This window comes from Spermophilus citellus (genome assembly GCF_964194105.1).
Source record: "Spermophilus citellus genome assembly, chromosome: 17".
In the NCBI taxonomy this organism is placed as follows: domain Eukaryota; kingdom Metazoa; phylum Chordata; class Mammalia; order Rodentia; family Sciuridae; genus Spermophilus; species Spermophilus citellus.
Window position 1 is genome coordinate 10,452,409 of NC_138199.1, and position 21,543 is coordinate 10,473,951.

At 38.8% G+C, this 21,543-nt stretch overlaps 1 protein-coding gene across 4 annotated transcripts in view; it reads right to left on the bottom strand.

The window, feature by feature from the left end:
• The window catches only part of SHISA6 (shisa family member 6), a 297,653-nt gene that overhangs the window by 5,702 nt on the left and 270,408 nt on the right, over positions 1–21,543 (bottom strand). For 2 of the 4 annotated variants that reach the window (XM_081271166.1, XM_081271164.1), the window contains one exon: positions 1,245–1,301. The exons of the other annotated variants lie outside the window; for them this stretch is intronic. In XM_081271166.1, coding sequence (XP_081127292.1) covers positions 1,245–1,301 — 57 coding nt within the window. The remainder of the gene's footprint in view (positions 1–1,244; positions 1,302–21,543) is intronic. 4 annotated transcript variants of the gene reach the window in all.

Here is a 21,543-nt window from a genome sequence, read left to right on the forward strand (position 1 = left end):
TCCAGACTTCATTTCTGTATCCCTACCTGCCTGTTGAAGGATTTTTTTTCTTACAAATCCTATGCTCATATTAAACTATTGATGTCCAGATCCAAACTCACCACGAACAACTCCATTCCTCGTACACATGATTTTCCTGATTGCTTAGGTAGTATTATCAGCCCCTCCTCCACTCTTCTCATTAACCTTGGCTTGCTGTTCTTCACGGATCTCCTCACCCGTGCTCAGTTACTAACACATCTTTCTCAACATGTTTCATATATTGATCCTCCTTCCTGCTCCCTCAATACTGCCACTTCTTTTCAATGATCTCTCTCAGTTCTAATTCTAGCTAGACCCTACAACCTGAAATATCTGATTATACTACTCTTTAGTCATATATTTCTACTAGGAGCACTACACTTAAGGGGCACATCAAAACAGTCTATTCCCCTACTTTTAATTAAAATGTCCCTCTACCTCAATGCTGAGGCACTGTGCAATCTCACATGAGAGTGGTAGGTCTCTACCATGTGGGTTGTTGAATTTATCTTTGTATTTTTCAGACTCTCTCTCACTAAAACGTGAATAATGCTTATGCTCTTTCATAGCAAAGAGACAGGAATAATTGAAGCTTCACAGTTTACATGGTCGTTTTATGTTCTGTTGAGCTTTGAACAGGGACTCCCCAAATAGGTTTTTCTCCATGGTCCCAAATATTGTGACCTGGTGGGAGGATGTTAGAACCGAGGAGGGAAAAACATGGTTTTGTAATTCTTTGGCTGTCCTCCTCTGCTAAGGGTTCTCTGCCTCTCACCCTGCCAGGAGGCTGAAGCCCAATCAGCTCTGAGTTTCATCGAATATTAATTAGTTTGGGGAAGATCGAGATAGTTTAACCAAGTCTCATGTCCATTTGTATTAATGATGCCAAAAGTAGATTTGGGCAAAGAAGCGTGTTCATCTTCTTGCCGTAGACACAGAATCTATGACGGCAAGAAGTGACACATATTGCAAATGTAAATGAGTTGAGAAAGGATCTTGCTTCTTCTCTTTCATGGCAGGAAATCACTCTGATATCAGAGACAGAAGCACCAAGAGGGAAAAAGAGAAAGTGAAGATTTGTGGCCAGGAGGAGGGCAGGCATGTGGCTCCTCAGTTTCAGTGAGTCAATGACCATGCATTTGATGCTCAGATAGGCATCCATGGTTGGAATGGAGCCACTTGAAATGAGGATGGAATGCCGAGTGTTCTCAGTCATCTCTCACCATGTGTAGGGGTCTGGGTAGCACTGCTTAAAATCGGATGATTATACTGATGATCACCTGAAAGTTACAGAAAAGAAAAATTTAAAGAAGGGCTCAAACATTCCAATGTCTCCCCAACACGACAGCAGCCCTCTTTACCTCTAAGTCTTTTTCTGACTCAAGGGAAGTACTTCTAAGAAAGGCAGGAGTTAGTGTATTATGCTCCAAGAAACTTCCCCTGCTGTTTCTGTCTCTCTCCTGCTGCATCTGGGCTTCCTCTGTCACCATGGTGACCCACACCCATCCCTGGATGTGGCTTACCAGCTATACACATTTGATAGAGGGAGGTGAAGAAGGAGCATTTGGCAAGCATATGTACATAGGATGGGGAACTGAGTTAGTGGGAGGGTGCTAGGATGTGGTTAACCAGGATTAGGATCCCTGACTTAAGGTTTTTGTTTTATTTTATTTTATTTTTAATTTTTTGGTACTGGGGATTGAACCCAGGGACCCTCAACTACTGAGCCACATACCCAGTCCTCTATTGTATTTTATGTAGAGACAGGGTTTCTCTGAGTTGCTTAGGGCCTTGCTAAGTTGCTGAGGCTGGCTTTATTTATTTATTTTTATTGATTGTTCAGAACATTACAGAGCTCATGATATATCATTTTTCATACATTAGACTCAATTGGGTTTTGAACTCCCATTTTTACCCCAAATACAGATTGCAGAATCACAACTGTTACATACTCACATTATTACATAACGGCATATTAGTGACTGTTGTATTCTGCTACCTTTCCTATCCCCTACTATTCCCCCTCCCCTCCCCTCCCCTCCCATCTTCCCTCTCTACCTCCTCTGCTGTTATTCAGTTCTCTCCCCTTTTCCCCCCTCCCCCTTGCCCCTCATAACCTCTTATAATTTTGTGTATCATTGAAGGTCTCCTACCATTTCCATATGCTTTCCCTTCTCTCTCCCTTTCTCTCCCCCCATTCGTCTTTGTTTACTGTTAGTCTTTTCCACATGCTCTTCCTTCCTGTTCTGTTCTTAGTTGCTCTCTTTATATCAAAGAAGACATTTGGCATTTGTTTTTTAGGGCTTGGCTAGCTTCACTTAGCATAATCTGCTCTAATGCCATCCATTTCCCTGTAAATTCTATGATTTTGTCATTTCTTAGTGCTGCATAATACTCCATTGTGTACAGATGCCACATTTTTTTATCCATTCATCTATTGAAGGGCATCTAGGTTGGTTCCACAGTCTAGCTATTGTGAATTGTGTCGCTATAATCATTGATGTGGCCGTATCCCTATAGTGCGCTCTTTTAAGGTCCTCAGGGAATAGTCCGAGAAGGGCGATAGCTGGGTCAAATGGTGGATCCATTCCCAGCTTTCCCAGGAATCTCCATACTGCTTTCCAAATTGGCCTCACCATTTTGCAGTCCCACCAGCAGTGTACAAGTGTACCCTTTCCCCCACATCCCCGCCAACACTTATTGTTGTTTGACTTCATAATGGCTGCCAATCTTACTGGAGTGAGATGGTATCTTAGGGTGGTTTTGATTTGCATTTCTCTGATTGCTAGAGATGGTGAGCATTTTTTCATGTACTTGTTGATTGATTGTATGTCCTCCTCTGAGAAGTGTCTGTCCAGGTCCTTGGCCCATTTGTTGATTGGGTTATTTGCTATCTTATTGTTTAATTTTTTGAGTTCTTTGTACATTCTGGATACTAGGGCTCTATCTGAGGTGTGAGGGATAAAAATTTGTTCCCAGGATGTAGGCTCCCTATTTACCTCTTTTATTGTTTCCCTTGCTGAGAAAAAACTTTTTAGTTTAAGTAAGTCCCATTTGTTTATTGTTGTTATTAACTCTTGGGCTATGGGCGTCCTATTAAGGAATTTGGAGCCCGACCCCACTATATGTAGATCGGAGCCAACTTTTTCTTCTATCAGACGCAGCGTCTCTGATTTGATATCTAGCTCCTTGATCCATTTTGAGTTAACTTTTGTGGATGGCGAGAGAAAGGGATTCAATTTCATTTTGTTGCATATGGATTTCCAATTTTCCCAGCACCATTTGTTGAAGATGCTATCCTTCCTCCATTGCATGCTTTTAGCCCCTTTATCAAATATAAGATAGTTGTAACTTTGTGGATTAGTCTCTGTGTCCTCTATTCTGTACCATTGGTCCACCTGCATGTTTTGGTACCAGTACCATGCTGTTTTTGTTACTATTGCTTTGTAGTACAGTTTGAACTCTGGTATCGCTATACCTCCAGATTCACATTTCCTTCTTAGAATTGCTTTTACTATTCTGGGTCTTTTGTTTTTCCATATGAATTTCATGATTGCTTTATCTATTTCTACAAGAAATGCCATTGGGATTTTGATTGGCATCGCATTAAACCTGTAGAGAACTTTGGGTAATATCGCCATTTTGATGATGTTAGTTCTGCCTATCCATGAACAGGGTACATTTTTCCATCTTCTGAGATCTTCTTCTATCTCTCTCTTTAGGGTTCTGTAGTTTTCATTGCATAAATATTTCACCTCTTTTGTTAGGTTGATTCCCAAGTATCTTATTTTCTTTGAGGATATTGTGAATGGAGTGGTTTTCCTTATTTCCATTTCAGAGGTTTTGTTGCTGATATACAGGAATGCCTTTGATTTATGCGTGTTGATTTTATAACCTGCCACTTTGCTGAATTCATTTATTAACTCTAGCAGCTTCTTTGTAGACCCTTTTGGGTCTGTTAGGTATATTATCATGTCATCCGCAAATAGCGATAATTTAATTTCTTCTTTTCCTATTTTTATGCCTTTAATTTCTTTTGTCTGCCTAATTGCTCTGGCTAGTACTTCGAGAACTAAATTGAATAGAAGTGGTGATAGAGGGCATCCCTGTCTTGTTCCAGATTTTAGAGGGAATGCCTTCAGTTTTTCTCTGTTTAGGATGATGCTAGCCTGAGGTTTAGCATATATAGCTTTTACAATGTTGAGGTAAGTTCCTGTTATCCCTAGTTTTTCTAGTGTTTTGAACATAAAGGGATGCTGTACTTTGTCAAATGCTTTTTCTTCATCTATCGAGATGATCATATGGTTCTTGTCTTTAAGTCTATTGATGTGGTGAATAGCATTTATTGATTTCCGTATATTGAACCAGCCTTGCATCCCAGGGATGAATCCTACTTGATCATGGTGCACAAGTTTTTTGATATGTTTTTGTATTCGATTCGCCAGAATTTTATTGAGAATTTTTGCATCCAAGTTCATTAGAGATATTGGTCTGTAGTTTTCTTTCTTTGAAGTGTCTTTGTCTGGTTTTGGGATCAGAGTGATGTTGGCCTCATAGAATGAATTTGGAAGCGCTCCTTCTTTTTCTATTTCTTGAAATAGCTTGAAAAGTATTGGTATTAATTCTTCTTTGAAGGTTTTGTAGAACTCTGCTGTATACCCATCCGGTCCAGGGCTTTTCTTGGTTGGTAGTCTTTTGATGGCTTCTTCTATCTCTTCCTTTGTTATTGGTCTGTTTAAATTGTGTGTGTCTTTCTGTCTCAATCTGGGCAGATCATATGCCTTAAGAAATTTATCGATATCTTCACTATCTTCTATTTTATTGGAATATAGGGTTTCAAAATACTTTCTAATTATCTTCTGTATTTCTGTAGTATCTGTTGTGATATTGCCTTTTTCATCCCGTATGTTGGTAATTTTAGTTCTCTCTCTTCTTCTTTTCATTAGCATGGCTAAGGGCCTGTCTATCTTATTTATTTTTTCAAAGAACCAACTTTTAGTTTTATCAATTTTTTCAATGATTTTTTTCGTTTCAATTTCGTTGATTTCTGCTCTAATTTTAATTATTTCTTGTCTTCTACTACATTTGCTGTTGTTTTGCTCTTCCTTTTCTAGGTTTTTGAGGTGTAGTGTGAGTTCATTTATTTGTTGGTTTTTTCTTTTTTTGAGGAAAGAACTCCAAGAAATGAATTTCCCTCTTAAAACTGCTTTCATTGTGTCCCATAGATTCCGGTATGTTGTGTCTGTATTATCATTTGTCTCTAAGAATTTTTTCATCTCCTTCTTTATGTCTTCTGTAACCCATTGATCATTCAGTAACATATTGTTCATTTTCCATGTGATGTAGGAATTTCCCTTCCTTCTTTTATCATTGATTTCCAGTTTCATTCCATTATGATCAGATATGGTGCATGGTATTATCTCCACACCTTTATATTTATTAAGAGTTGCCCTATGGCATAATATATGATCTATCTTTGAGTAAGATCCATGTGCTGCTGAGAAGAACGTGTATCCACTTGATGCTGGTTGATATATTCTATATATGTTGGTTAAGTCTAGGTTATTGATTGTGCTGCTGAGTTCTATAGTTTCTTTATTCAGTTTTTGTCTAGAGGATCTGTCTAATGGCGAGAACGGTGTGTTGAAGTCACCCATAATTATTGTGTTGTGGTCTATTTGACTCTTGAACTTGAGGAGAGTTTGTTTTATGAACGTTGCAGCTCCATTGTTTGGTGCATACAAATTGATAATTGTTATGTCTTGTTGGTGGATGGTTCCTTTTAACAGGATATAGTGTCCTTCTTTATCCTTCTTGATTAGCTTAGATTTAAAGTTGATTTTATTCGATATGAGTATGGCCACTCCTGCTTGCTTCCGAGGGCCATGTGAGTGGTATGATTTTTCCCAACCTTTTACCTTCAGCCTGTGTATGTCTTTTCCTATCATATGAGTCTCCTGAAGGCAGCATATTGTTGGATTTGTTTTTTTGATCCAGGTTACTAGCCTATGTCTCTTGATTGGTGAGTTTAGGCCATTAACATTTAAGGTTACAATTGAGATATGATTTGTACTTCCAGTCGTGCTTCTTTATTTATTTATTTTAGTTTGGCTGGTTTTACTTTTTGGTTATTTTCCTCCCCCTTTATTGAGACACCTCCTGCTGTTAGTTTTGGGCACTATTTTTCAATTCCTCTTCTTGTAGTATTTTGCTCAAAATGCTTTGCAGTGCTGGTTTTCTTGCTGCGAATTCTTTTAGCTTTTATCGTGAAAGATTTTAATTTCATTGTCAAATCTGAAGCTTAATTTTGCTGGATACAGTATTCTTGGTTGGAATCCATTATTTTTCAGCGTTTGAAATACATTGTTCCAGGATCTTCTCGCTTTCAAAGTCTGTGATAAGAAAACAGTCGTTAACCTAATTGGTTTACCCCTGAATGTAATCTGCCTCTATTCTCTCATAGCATTTAATATTCTCTCCTTGTTCTGTACATTGGCTATCTTCATAATTATATGTCTTGGAGTTGGTCTATTATGGTTTTGAATGTTTGGGGTCCTGTAGGCTTCCAGGATTTGGCAATCCATTTCATCTTTCATCTCTGGGAAGTTTTCTAGAATTATTTCATTTAATATGCTGTCCATTCCTTTGGTTTGAGTCTCTGTGCCTTCTTCTATCCCAATGACCTGGTTTTTTTATGACATCCCATATCTCTTGAATAGATTGCTCGTGGGATTTAAGCATCTTTTCTGTGTTGACTATATTCTTTTCAAGTTGATAAACCTTGTCTTCATTATCTGATGTTCTGACTTCTACTTGATCAAGTCTGTTTGTAATATTCTCGTTTGAGTTTTTAATTTGGTTTATATTTTCCTGCAATTCTAGGATTATTGTTTGATTTTTTTTTAAGATCTCTATCTCCTGGTAGAGCTCGTTCTTTGCCATTTGAATTTGGTTTTTTAATTCGTTTTCAAAATATACTTTTATTGCTTGGACTTGCTGTCTCATGTCTTCCCTAATATTCCTTTCCATTCGAGTTAGGTAGGCCTTGAGTTCATTCCCTTTCCCTGCTTCTGATGTTTCTATGTCCTCCTGTAGAATTAAGTTGTCCTGTATTGTTTGTACTCCTTTTTTCCCTTGTTTTCTCATGTTGTCCACGTTACTTTCCAGCTCTATTTGATTGCCGTGTTTCTGCTCTCTTCTATAGATTTGTTTTGGTTCTGTATTACTCTGTTGTTTCTTCTTTGTGTTGTTAAACTGTGCCTGCTAAGGTGGATTCTGCTGGGAAGGAATTCCGACAGCCGAGCTCCAGTGACGTCACTACTCTGCTATGATGGGCCCCAGGCTCCTTGCTGGGGTGTCCTAATGGGGCTGTGTGACTGGACTGTCTCTGTTTGGTTTCAGCTCCCCGTCGAGGCAGGCGGGCAGTCTCCAGCCGCCCAGTATCTCAGGCAGCGGGCGGGTGATCGGTCGCCGGTGGGGGAGTGGACTTCAGCCGCCCAGTCTCGCGGGCAGCGGGCCGGCTGTCGCCGGTGGGCGGGTGATCTCTAGGCACCCCGTCCTGCGGTTGGTAGCCGGCAGGCGGGCATTCTCCTACCGCCCAGTTACGTGGGCAGTGGGTGAACTGTCGCCGGCGGGCCTGCAGTTTCCAGCCGCCCAGTCGTGAGGGCCTGGCCTCTAGTCCCCTAGTTTCTCCTGCTAGTCTTGGTTTCTCCTGCTAGACCAGATTTCCCCTGAGTGATGGCTCTCGGCAGTTCAAACTGTACTCTGGACCTGCCGTTTGTTGGGTGTGGAGGGTGTCTATTGGGGACCCCGGCACTCTATTGTTTTGTTCCCGTTGTGGGGGATAGAACTGTACCGCTTCCTTCCCCCTCTGAAATTCTGTACTCAGCCCGGGGGTCAGTGCGGGCTCATCCAGCAGGATTCCACAGAATTGCAGCCACTCTTCTCCCTGCTTGCTAATTAATTACTTCTCTGCGGTGCCCCACCTTCTGTAGCCGTGGGGAAGGCCGGGCGAATCAGTCAGCCTGGATCCCCGGGGTCGCACAATTGGCTATTGGGATCCCTGGCACTCTATCGTTTTGATTTTTTCTGCTTGCCCCGCCCCCAGCGCTGGCTAGACAGGTTTCGTTTTGGCTGCTGATGGGAGGGGGAGTTGAAGGTCAGGTGTCTCTAGTTTTCCCCTAGTCTTTATGCGGGCTCACTCTGATACTCCCTCCCTCGGAAAGCCTAGGAGAGGTTTTATGCGAATTCCCCGATGTATGGGGGATGGACTGAGTGACACAGACCTGTTTTATTGTTGCAGTCTGTTGGAGAGTGGCCGTGGATACTACAGCTCTCCAAGATGGTGGCCGCTGATTCGAGGCTGGCTTTAAACTCACCTTCCTCCTGCCTCAGCCTCCAAAGCTGCTGGGATTACAGATGTGCACCATTGTGCCCAGCTTAAGAATTTTAAATACAGGTGTCTGGGGATATCCTGAGATGCAGCAAGCTGATGAGAACTATCCATAGACTGAGATCAGGAGTCCTGGGTTCTAGGCTAAATGACATACCCAATAATTTAGAAGAATTTATTTTATTAATATTGCAAAAGCCTATTTAGATAGATCCATAAAATAAACAGATTTTGGGTATTGCTGTCAAAGTCCAGAGTTCAGGGCATTCCAAGAGCTTCTAAATGGTTAGAATGGAGATTTAGCTTGCCTCTAATGTATACTCCCAACATTGTATTATCGCTACAACTCAGTATTGCATTTTTTAAAAATATTTTTTAGTTATAGAGGGCACAATATCTTTATTTTGTTTATTTATTTTTATGTGGTGCTGAGGATCTAACCCGAGATTCACACATGTGAGGCGAGCGCTCTACTGCTGAGCCACAACCCCAGCCCAACAGTATTGTATTCTTGATTTCTCTGGTGTGTGTATCTAATTTTAACCAAGAGACACAAGGTACTTTTTTTTCCCCTTTATTTCAGTACTGGGGATTGACCCCAAGGGGGCTATGAGTGAGCTACATTCCCAATGTTTTAAAACTTTATTTTGACACAGGGTGTCACTGAGTTGCCCAGGCTGGCCTTGAACATCTGATCCTCCTGCCTCAAACTCCCAAGTCACTGGGATTACAGGAGAGTGCCACCACACCAGCCTGCCAGGGTCTTTGCTTTATTATACCTATACTGTGGAATATGGCTCTGTCATATTTTGTTTATTTTTATGTGGTGCTGAGGATCTAACAGGGCTAGTACATCATCTTCACAGGGCTAGTACATCTGTCTCTATTTCTGTACATCTTGTTGAAATTGTCTTTCTTACCCTTGGCCTTATACTCTCTGGCTACTCACTCCCTAGTTCCTTTATGGTATCCCTTTCCCTCTTCTCTAAGAACGGAGGATCCATCAGGCTCACTACTCTTCAGGAAGACTTCAACGCCGACTTCAACGCCATTCAAAATATTCCACCCTCTTGCCCAAAGTGATAGTTTGCAAATCTGCAACTTTAGACTGAGGCAGATCTGATTTGCAATTTACATTTTAAACTGCTAATGGACATCCCTTGACATTCCTGCCCTTACTCCAGACCATAAGCCCCAAAGTGAGTTTATCATTTTATTCTCCTTTGTTCAAGCCCTAGGTACTCATGTTTCATGGGTGTGGAAGGCGAAACATCAGTCATCTTGATTGTTTTCCTCCTTTCATTCTCCATATTCACATGAACCCTCAAAGTTTTCTTCCAATTGTTTTCTACTGAATCCAGGCCCACACTATATCTTTATTGTCAAGATTTTGCTTAGCTCTAAGCTCTGGCCATTTCTAAGACAAATCATCCTGTATCCTCTTAACCACATAACATTCCCCAAACCAATAAGTCTGGACTCTAAAAAAAATCAAGCACACTATCTAATATGATGTGGGCTTGGGCAGCAGGCCAGAATCTCTCATTTGAAGAGAATGTTCATTCCTGAGAAAGATAAAGTTACAGCCAGGGAAGAAAATATTTGCCAAAGGTTGAATAGGACCTGGATTTAAGAAGAAGAGGAAATCCAGGAAAGGAGAGAAAATATTTTTTTTCCTCTTGCTCATTTCCAGAAACAAGGAAAAAATCTGATTCATTTCCTCCCTCCCTCTTTCTCTCCTTCCCTATCCTCTCTCAATCTTTCCCTTTCTTTATTTGGTTGATTGGTTGGTTTTTAAGTAATATGGCAGCATCAACAACAGGGGGTGCCCAGGTTAAATGGTGGAGAGTTTTTAATCTAGGGTCTTGGCAACACCAGGCAAGGATTATGGATAATGCGGATTCAGATAATTTCTGATAACCGATTATACTCTATGCCCTGTGCAAAACTCATTCACATGGATTTTTTTTCTTTTAAAATTATTTTTCTAATTTTAATGTACATATTTATGAAGTTCAAATTATATATATATATATATATATATATATATATATATATATATATATGTAATGACCCAATCAGGGTAGTTAGCATTTCCATCTCCTAAAACATTGAACAAAATGTTTTGGATCAACAAATAATATTTGTAGATATTTATGGGTTACAGTGTGATATTCAATACATGTGTATAACATGTACGCTCAAATCATGATAATTAACATTTCCTTCTCCTTATCTCTTCTCTGTATTTGGAGTCTTTGAATCCCTCTCTTCTAGTTATCCACAGGTGTATAATAGACTATTGTGAACTGTAGCCCCTCCCCTTATGCTATATGCAGGACACTAGAACTTATTCCTTATGTCTAATTGTTTTGGTATACATTATCCATCTCCCTTCTACTCCTATTGCCCCCCTCCTTCCCAACCTCTGGTAATCACTCTACTACATTCAGATCAATTTTTAAGCTTCTATATGAGGGAGAACATATGGTATTTGTCTTTCTGTGTCTGACATATTTCACTTAACATAATTCCCCCAGTTCCATTGATTTTCACATGCATTTTTTTCTAAACTAATCCTTCCAAAGATCCTCATGTAATTCAGAGAAGAGTACAATGAATATAGATTATTGGCCTATCATTTGTCAGACACTATAAAACTCTCTAAATACCTTAATTGAAATCTTTATGTATTTGTCTTTTTTTTTTCTTTTACAGATGAGGTCATGAACTTCATCTGCAAACTCCTGTCTTGAGTTCACATATTTTGTATGTAAATACCATGCTTTTTCTTTTGTTTGAATCTCACTGAAAATGTTTTTTTTCTAACACTTGAATTTTTCCTGTGTTGGTATTAAGGAGAAATAGCTTCAATTAAATATAAAGATAAAATTAAAACTGCCCTAAGATAATCACTCTGACATTTTGTTTCATTTTCTTTTGTTCCATTTCTTGCATAAATAACTGTGTGTGCTTACACACCCACACACAACTCCCCCCCACACACTTAAATAATGTTACATGAATACTTCTGTAGATGTGTGTCATTTTTCACACAGATTACAATTCTAAAATGGATTAAAACATGATGGTGATTTGATCCTCACCCTTCTGCAAAATTTCCAATGTATGAGGCTATTTATTGCAGTATTTTTACATTAACAAAAGCAAGGAAAAAATCCAAGTGCTCATATATATGTGTGGATATGCACATAGAGATAAAAATATATAGTTTCCCCTATTGCAAGCATGCTGCACATGTTACTTTAATTTTTTATACTTATCAAACATCATATCTTGGATATATTTTCATGTTTTAAAATATGCCTTGAAATATTTTCTATAATTTCATAATGGTCTTTGTATAGAATAACATGTTCCTTATTTCTATATATTATTTCTTTTTTTTTTTTAGAGAGGAGAGAGAGAGAGAGACCGAGAGAGAGAGAGAGAGAGAGAGAATTATTTTTAATATTTATTTTTTTAGTTCTCGGCGGACACAACATCTTTATTGGTATGTGGTGCTGAGGATCGAACCCGGGCCGCACGCATCCCAGGCGAGTGCGCTAACCGCTTGAGCCACATCCCCAGCCCTATATATTATTTCTTTAGATAATATTTCTGTACATCATTTGTATCAAATACAGAAAAATATATTTGTTCAAGCATTATACATTGAAGTATATATATTTAAGCATACCTCTATATTTCCTCTATATTTTGGTATTTTAGATTGTTTAAAAGTTTAAGAATGGTATACCAAACAACCTTAACACAAATCTGTGGCAATGTATCATTTCCCTAGGCTAATAATTAAAAACATTTCTAAGTCAGCATGTCATCAATTACCCAACAGTGTGATAAAGTAGATGATAGATTTCCTCATATTGAAACATTGAACTATTCCAAGAACACATTCTATTTGATTTTGTTGTCTTCTTATTTCATTACAACTCTGGCTTGTATTTGCTTATATTTAATTGACATACATTACGCATTCATAAAATTTGTATTTTTCTGTGCTAACACTGTCAAGGAGTTTTGTTTGAAGATAATGATTTTTGTGAAACCAAATGGATAGCATGGAATCTTTTCCTCTACTTTGAAATTATTTATATAGCACGTGAAGTATCTGTTCTTTGGAAGTTTGAAGGAATGTAACAATAAAAATGCCTTATGTCTGGGGGGGGGCTCCTTCTGTTAGCACAGGACTAGAGGTGTGGCTTGTATTATTTCATTGACTGTTTCACTGCTTTGGGAGGTAGATATTGTTATCATTGCCAGTTTAGAGATAAGGAAACAGGTTTTTAAAGATTGAATATTTTTCCCAATGTTATATAGCTAGCAAGAGAAGCTGGAATGCAAATCCTAGGAGACTAGCACTAGAGCCCAAATCCTTAACCAATATGTATCTTGCTTTCTCATGCTTGGCAACATAGTCCTTGCAAATTGATTCATTCAAGCTTTCTGATCCTAATTTCAATTTGTAATTTATATTTTTTCTTTAAAAAAATCTTATTGGACATTTAAAATCTTATTGCCTGAAAACTGTAATACCCACCACAACATTCTCTATACACGAAGGCATTTCCCCTTCATTGTTCTTTATTTTTTGTATCCATGTTTTCTGAATTAGCAAGTATTCATATTATTCTCCTTTTCTAAAAAAATGACCTGTATGTATTGATTCTATATTTTTTTCTATCTTCAAATAATTATTGTAATGCTTTTGGATTTGTTAAGTCCTGCCTCTTCATTTTCTTTGGTTTTGGTTTGTTATTGTTTTATAATTTCTTGGCTTGAATCTTAGGCTATTTATTTTCCTTTTTTTCTATTAATGGTATAAGGTTTTCTGCTCTGAATTTACATCTGGCATTATCCCATGAGCATCAGTACGCAGTGTCCTTATTGTTGTTGTGTCCTCGGTGATCTGTAATTGCAGCCTTGCTATCCTCTCTGACCCAAGAGTTATTTAGTAGAGTGTTGCTAAATTTCAAAGTGTTGTTGATTTGAACTTTTGCCATTAATTTTCAGTTTTACTGTACTGTGGTCAGAGAACAAGGCCTGTCCGAATTTTGCTTTCTGGAATTTCAATGGGATCTCCTTTGTGGGTTAATAGAAGATCAATTTTTATAAATGTTTTATGAATACTTAGATAAAAGGTATATTTTCACTTTGTAGAGTACAAAATTGACGTCTATCTATTAAATCAGACACATGACATGCATTATTCAGTTTCTCTATACCCTAATTCATTCTTTACCTACTTAATCTGTCAAAGACTGAGGGAGTTGTGTGAAGGTCTCCCACTACTCTTCTGCACCTGTCATGTTCTCTTTGTATTTCTTACAGAAATGGTTTTATAGACCTCATAGCTACATTATGCAGCACACACACAAAAAAAAACCACCTCATGACACTTATATCTTCTTCATAGATGGTACCTTTATTGACATGAAATAACACTCTCTGTCCTGTTTAAAGCCTTTCTTTACCTTTAAGTTCATGGAATCTGCTATTTATATTGCCAGTCCAGCTTCTTTTTTGTTTGCATTTCTCTGATAAACTTTGCCTATCTTTTGATATCTAACCTTTCTATATTGTGCTATTTTAAGTTTGTCTCTTGATGAAAATACACATGTGTGAATATATATGAAATAGGTAATATATATTAAATATATTCTATGTATTCGTGTCTCTATATATGTATATGCATATGTGTGTGTCTGTCTGTCGGTCTGTCTGTCTGTCTATCTATCTATCTATCTATCTATCGAGAGACCTTATGTGCTTTACTACTTTCTGCTTTCTAAGTTGTCCTGATAGCTAAAGGAAATTCCTTCTTCTCATAAAACTGTCCTGTGTTCTCCTGGAGTATCCCCCCCTGCTTCCTGCACCCCACCATGCACCCCAAACTCCAGGTGTTCTGGATAATTTGACCAGGTGTGTATACCTGACTTCACCTGGGCCAATTGGAATTCCTACTCTAGAAATAAGGAATCATTACAAGAGAAACAGTAATCTCTGTATGGCTAGAAATGTGACCATGCAAACCAGGTAGCTCTGGATAGTTCTGTGGGTTTAGGAGAGAGAAAGTCAGTCTTTAGAAACTGTAGGATGCTGCATTTTCCCAAATGGCCCTGGTTAAATATCTAGTCTTATGTGCTCCCCAGAACCTTGCCTTTCCCCCTTGAGTAGAGTATAAAAGAAAATTGAAACTTGGGGGCCATCGTGACTCCTTAATGAATAGAATGCAGCAAAAGTAAGGGTGCGTGACTTCTGAGACTAGGTTGCAAAAGATGATGTGCCTTCCCCCCGCACCCCACCCCCACCCCGTTCTCTCTCTTTTGACACACTCAAACTTGGATCCCAGATACCATGTTGTAAGGAAGTTCAGGCCACATGAAGGGGTTACACATAAGGACTGATAATCCCAATTGAGGTCTTTGTAAATAGTCAACACCCACAGGCCAAACATGGGGGTGAGCAACCCTTCAGATGAAGCTGACTTTAGCCATCTAGCAGCCCCAGCTGAATCAAGTGGAATAGAGACAAGCTGTCCCGCTGAATTTTGCCAAAATCACAGATTTATAAGCAAAAAGAGAGGTTGGCTTTATTGTGCCTTTTTCAGTTTAAATGTTTATTTGAGGTAGCTGTAGATTGGCATGCAACTATAATAAATACAAAAAGATCCTCTCTACACCCTGCCCAGTTTCCTCAGTGCAAAACTTTAGTGCTATATCAAAATCAGTATATTCACATTGATACAGTCAAGTTACAGACATTTCTATCACTGCAAAGATTTCTCATATTGCCTTTTTATGGCCACATCCACTTCCTTTCTGTACCCATCCCCTCATGAGCCCCTGACAACCACTGAACTGGTTACCATTTCTATAATTTTATTATTTTAAGAATATAATATAAATAGAATCATGGACTATGTAACTTTTGGAATTGAATATTCTTTTATAAAGCATAATTCTCTGGAGTTTCACAAATTGGATCTATGTACCAATATTATATGTATGAACAGTCCACTCTTTTTTATTGCTGAGTAGTAAATGTTCCATGGTATAGATACACCACAGTTTGTTTAACCATCCACCTGTTGACAGATGTGTGGGTTGTTTTCAGTTCTACGATCTTATAAGTAGAGATGCTATAAATATGCATGGATATGCAAGGTTTGGTGTCAATGTATGTCTTCATTTGACTGGGATAAATCTTTAGGAGCACAGTTGTTGTTTGTATGATAGTTGCATGTTTGATTTTCAAGGAATCTGTCAAACTGTTTTCCAGAGTGGTTATGCTATGGCATTTTACATTTCTACCCAAAGAGAATGAGTGATACAGTTTATCTACATCCTTGGCAGCATTTGATATTGTCACTAATTTTTATTTTAGCTCTTTGTATCTACTGAGATACTTTCCTGTGGTTTTAATGTTCATCTCCCTAATGGCTAATGATATTGAGCAGCTATTCATGTATTCATTCTTCATCTGAATATCTTCTTCAAGGAAATATCTCTTCAGCCCTTTGCCTATTTTCTAAACAGTTTTTTTTTCTTTCAGTTAAGTTTTGAGAGTTCTTTTATATGTCCTAGATTCTAGCCTCTTGTTGGATATATGGTTTGCAAATATAGCTTCCCAGTCTGTAGGTGATCTTGTCATACTTTTAATAGCATATTTTCAGAGCAAATGTTAATTTTGATCAAGTTCAATTTATCAATCTTTTCATATATATATATCAGAAATATACATGTATACATATTTTCTGTCAATATATATGTATACATATTTTCAAGTCTAAGATCTTCTTTCTCATCCCCAGATCCTGAAGATTTTTTTCCTGAATATTTTATAATTTTATATTTAAATATATGATCCATTTTAAGCTAATTTCTATATAAGCTATGAGACTTAGGTTGAGGTTCTTTTTTAAAAAACTGCTCCTGGATCATATCTTAAGAATAATATTTCCTCCATTAGTAGATTTCAGTCAAAGAATCATTTTCATAGGTCGGTTTCTGGGTTTTTTATTGTCTTCCATTGATCTGCATGTCTTTCCCTCTGATAGCACCACACAGTTTTGATTATGGTACCTACATGACATTCTTGAAATTGATTAGACTCATCCTCCCAATTTGTTTTTCTTTTTTCAAAATTCTATTAGCTCTTTTATTACCTTTGCCTTTTCATATAAATTTTAGAATAATATTGACTATATGTATAGAAACTCTTTCAGGGACATAGAAACTTTATTAAATCTTTCTATTACTTTGGGTAGAATTGATATCATTACTCTGCCTTAGTCTTCCAATTCATAAGTATGATGTATCTATTTTTATTATATTATTTTAATTCCTTTGACATTTTAAACTATATTTTAAAAGTTATTTTCTTAGTGGTTGTTCTAGGGATCATAATATGCATCTTAGCTTATCACAACCTTCATAATCAACTTAATCCCCATAGAATATGGGAACTTTGTTCAAATTAGAACATCTTTGTATTATCATTATCAATATATTACATCTTTTGTATGTACATATGTACACATAATGTTATTTTACATCATCTGTAGGCACATATGTATATATATGTTACACCTAAAAATACAGGATTAAAACTATTGCTCTTTGCATTGTTATATCTTTAAAAAGTTAAAAGATATAAATAAATTATGTTTATAGAGTCTTTTACATTATTCATATATTTATCATTTCTGATAGTTTTCATTTCTTCCTATGGATTTGAGTTATTGCCTTGTGTCCATTTCTTTTTAGCCTATGAGATTTCTTTAGTATTTTTTACAAGTCAGATCTGTTAGCAAAGAATTTTCTGTCTTTGTTTAGCTAAGCATGTCTCTATTTCACCTTTATTTGCAAAGGTTAATTTTGCTGGATGTAGAATTGGTGATTGGCAATTTTTCTTTTGGCACTTTGAACAGGTCTTCCCAATGGCCTCTGGCCACCTTTGTTTTGCATGAGAAATCAGTCTTGAACCACAATGCTGTTCCTCTATAGGATGAGGAGAAGGGGGGCCAGTCAGCACTCCAAATTCATCGGGTCCCTTTCAACCATAGCAGCACAGCCACTAGTACTCCCAGCCTGGCCCAACCTGTGAGGACCCCTGTGCTGACCACCCTTGGGAGGATGGAGCAGCCTTAGACAAGAATGCTTGGAGGTAATAAGCACTCACTGTTCTTACTTGAAATTTAGTAGTTTTTTAAAAGCATAAATGTTTTGTAGAGAGTTGAATAACTTTGGTCCATGTGTTTGATTCCAGGACCTCCAGAGAGATAGAACCCATAGCTTTTCATATGAGAGGGGATTTATTAGAGGAACTGGCATACATAATTATGGTGGCTGAGAAGTCCCAAGTAGGCAGTTTAGCTTCACCATTACTTTATGGGAAGATTTGCCCACGTTGTCCCTAGGGCATGACCAGCTTTACCTACATTCTAGAGAGAACCTCCCCAATTGTTCTCCATTTCCCTAGCAGCCTGGAGACCTCAGAGTTAAACCAAAGGTGGATGGAAGTAGGGAAAAAGGGAACTTGGCTGTGTCCTCAGTCCCTCAGTAGCTTAAACACATTTCTAAGACTTCTGATATCAGTAAAAATTCCCAACATATTTTAGACTTAAGATTTTGTAGCTGGGGAGAAGAGGATCTGTGTCCATCTTTCAGATTCATTCACACATTTTAGTAGTGAGCATATTGGCCGGGAAGAATCAATCGGTATTGAAGACACCCGCAAGGAGAGTGTTATAGGCATTGCAGTTGCTTTATCCAGAGAAAGGGGAATTACTTGTTGCCTAAAACTGACATATTTTCAGAAGTGATGATAGTAAAGATTCCCGTGGCTCTTCACCTGCCTTTCCTTAAATGCAGACCCAGTGGCTCACTGCACCTGCCCCAGGTCGAGGTCAGCAGTGATTCCTGTGAAGACCCCCTCTGTGCTCACATCAAAGCAGGAGCTGAAGGGTACCTCTAGGACAGTGTTGTCCAACCCAGCCCCAGCTAACCAAAGGCTACTGTCTAGGGATAATGTCTAGTGGACGGAGCGTCACTTCCACCCAGGCCTCACACAGAGCTGCTTGATCTCCACCCTTCTTTGGATTGGGCTTTGACTTAAGTGTTCATTTGAAGAAACATTTATGCTGGTAATAAGTAAGTTTAAAATGTGTTGATCAAGTTGTTATTGGTGAGAAAAGAGGACCAAAGAAAAATGGCCCATTATAGATTACAAAGTCAGTGGCAGAGGTCTTAGGTCTTAAGTGTCATTTCCCAGGGTTGTAATTTTTCATGATGTGTCATTGAAAGCTTGCATGCTGTTGTCTCCATTGTATTCCTCAGCATACGGTCCAAGGAGCAGTTCTTGGTTGCTGTACATCTCTTTGCTAGCTGCCTTTAGCTGTCAATACATTATATAACTGGTTTCCTTCAAATGTTTACTATGGATTCTGCATGCTATATACCCTTCTTCTTGGACATTTACTATGCATACTAAAGGCTCAGAGAAACCCAACCATAAACAGCCTATTTCATGAGTTATTTGATGAGGGGCCACTTTTATCACTTAGGGTACATTCAGGATACAGATACACATTCATCTTGGTACTTGGGGGAAATTTTAATAAAGGGACTATATTCAAAGGTGTGAGCTGGATATAGGAAATCCACAAGGATGGGGAAGGGCCCTGGGGTTAGCAAGAGTGGGGAGCTTTATCCAAACTAGAACCTCTAGGGAGAGAGAGCTGAGTGGACAGGGCCCTCTGATCTTGGTTGGGGAACACAGCCTGACCCCTGTGCATGTCCAGGAATGAAGTGTCCCCAACTTTATTGTCCTCCATTCCTCTTCTGTCTTTTTGGGAGTTACTATTTATCAAACCCAATGAACATACATGGAACAAAGTAGCCCAACAAAGCAGTCCATAGAGGTCAGCATCTGAGAACAGAGGGGAGAGGGTGCAGAGCCCATCTGGAGGGTCAAATGGAAAAACTGTTCAACGTAGATTTATTAATCTACTCTCACAAATGCTTTTCTATAGTAGCTCAAAGATGTCCTGTGGGGGACCTAGAGAGGCAATCCAGGTGACAGATGGATGTATAGGGTATGTGGAAAGTAGGCATTCATGCAAAAGAGAGAAAAGTAGAATTCATAGTGCACACAGAATAGAAAGGCTAACAAATCCCAGACTTTCCTTGGGGCTCTTCTCTATGGGCATGTGTATGTGGTCTGTTCAGTTTGGCATCCTGTCTCTCCCTGGACTTATCAACTGATCACATCTCTGCTACCTCAATTACCAGTCTCCCCCCGCCCTTCTCCCTTTAGTGAGTCCTAGCTCTTGGCACAGTGCCCAGTGGAGGCCACCAGCCTTCCTGATGGATTGAGCAGGATAAAATAACAATTAATTAGCGCTCAGGACTCATTGATCGATATGCTGACAAGCCCCTGAAGTGACAAAACAATCTCCACCTGAGCGGCAAGGCTGTTTCAAGGCAGCCGAGAAGCAGGGTGGGGGCCTCTGCCCACCGAGAGCATGAGGAACCCTGGTAGCAGGGCACCGATCTCTGAGAACCGGAACTTCCCTTTTCACCTCTGTGTCCAAGGCTTATAGGACTGACACTGAGTTTCCTGGTGTTGGTACCAGCTTTAACTACTAAGGAGAGTGGCCAGTTCTCTCTATGAAAATAATAAACAGCGTGCACGTGGGTTCATGTATTTGCTTCTGTGTGTGTTTGGGTGGGAAGGAGGGAAAGTGAAGAAGGTGATTTGGTGTTGTGCAGTCTTGCTGATTATTCAGCCATAGACGTAGAGAATGTGATTTCTGTTTGACGAATCATGATAATGTTGAGGAGGGAGATACAAATAATACCTGTGCATGTAAATAATGTCTTGGTTCATGGGGTCCTGAGAATACAAAGCAAAAGCTGATGTGCATGTGGCCTACAGAAGTCAAGTTGGAGCCTGATCATCACACACCAGAACTGCTATGATAACTTCCTGATTGCCTCCCTACTTCCATTGGGGCCACCCTGTATGTCTGCTAGATTAGGTTTTCTCAGATGCAAATGTCAACCTAGCTTTGAGCCTACAATTACAACAAACTACTAGTAAGCTAAATTTTATATGCCTAAGGCCAAAGAGTTTTAAACTCTACTGTATCTAAGAATTGCTTGAAAAAAAAATCTGGCTCTTCTCTTATCCCGTGAATTATGATTTGAGAGATCTGGGACAGGACCCAGGGGGAAAATACTAGAGAATAATCTTGGCCAAATTATATTGTTATAGTATATGCAGGTATGCATATGTAACAACAAATCCCATCATTATGTACACCTATATTGTACAAAATAAAAAAATATAGAAAAAGATGAAATCTTAGCAACTAAAAAAAAAAACAAAAAACAAAGCATCCTAGAGAATTTTTTTTTTCAGCTACAACTGGACTAAACTTAGAGCAATGCTGCAGATATTGCTGCATTTTCAAAGCTTCTAGTCCGGGCCCACTTCCTCTCACCCCACATGCCAGGGTCTCCTGTGGACTGGCTTTCCCTCTGGTCTCTTCTGCATCTGTCACCAGCTCAGTGCTTGATTCTATAATGTCTTCCACCTGGATGGTTATCTTTCTCCTCACTTTGCCCAAATCATTCCAGTCCTTGGAGATGAAATTCCAGTTTCATCTCCGTAAAGCCATGCTCAGCTCCTACAATGCACAAGGACAATCCTAGCTGGACCACTGCCCTTTCCTTTGGGTGCTTAATCACGTACTGTTTGGCTTTGTTGTTCTTCAACTCCTTCGTCCGCTCTTTGGACAGTGGTTAACACCTTCTTGCATGTCAGGCTCTTCTCCCCCACTATTAATACATTGAACATCTCTGAGGATGACATGAGTGATCTTTCTTTTATGTTTACCTTAGAACACAACTTCCTGGGCTCCCCAGAGGCACTGTGCACCTTTTTGAATGTTTAACAAATGAATAAATGCATCAACACTTGAGGTAGCAAAAATATGGGCAAGAAGCCACGGTGGTAATACTTGATTGTTTTTTCCTACCTTTCTTCTTATTTTCTACTCTTTTCTTAATGCCCAAAGTGGCAGATTTCCTGGGCTTGTGAAC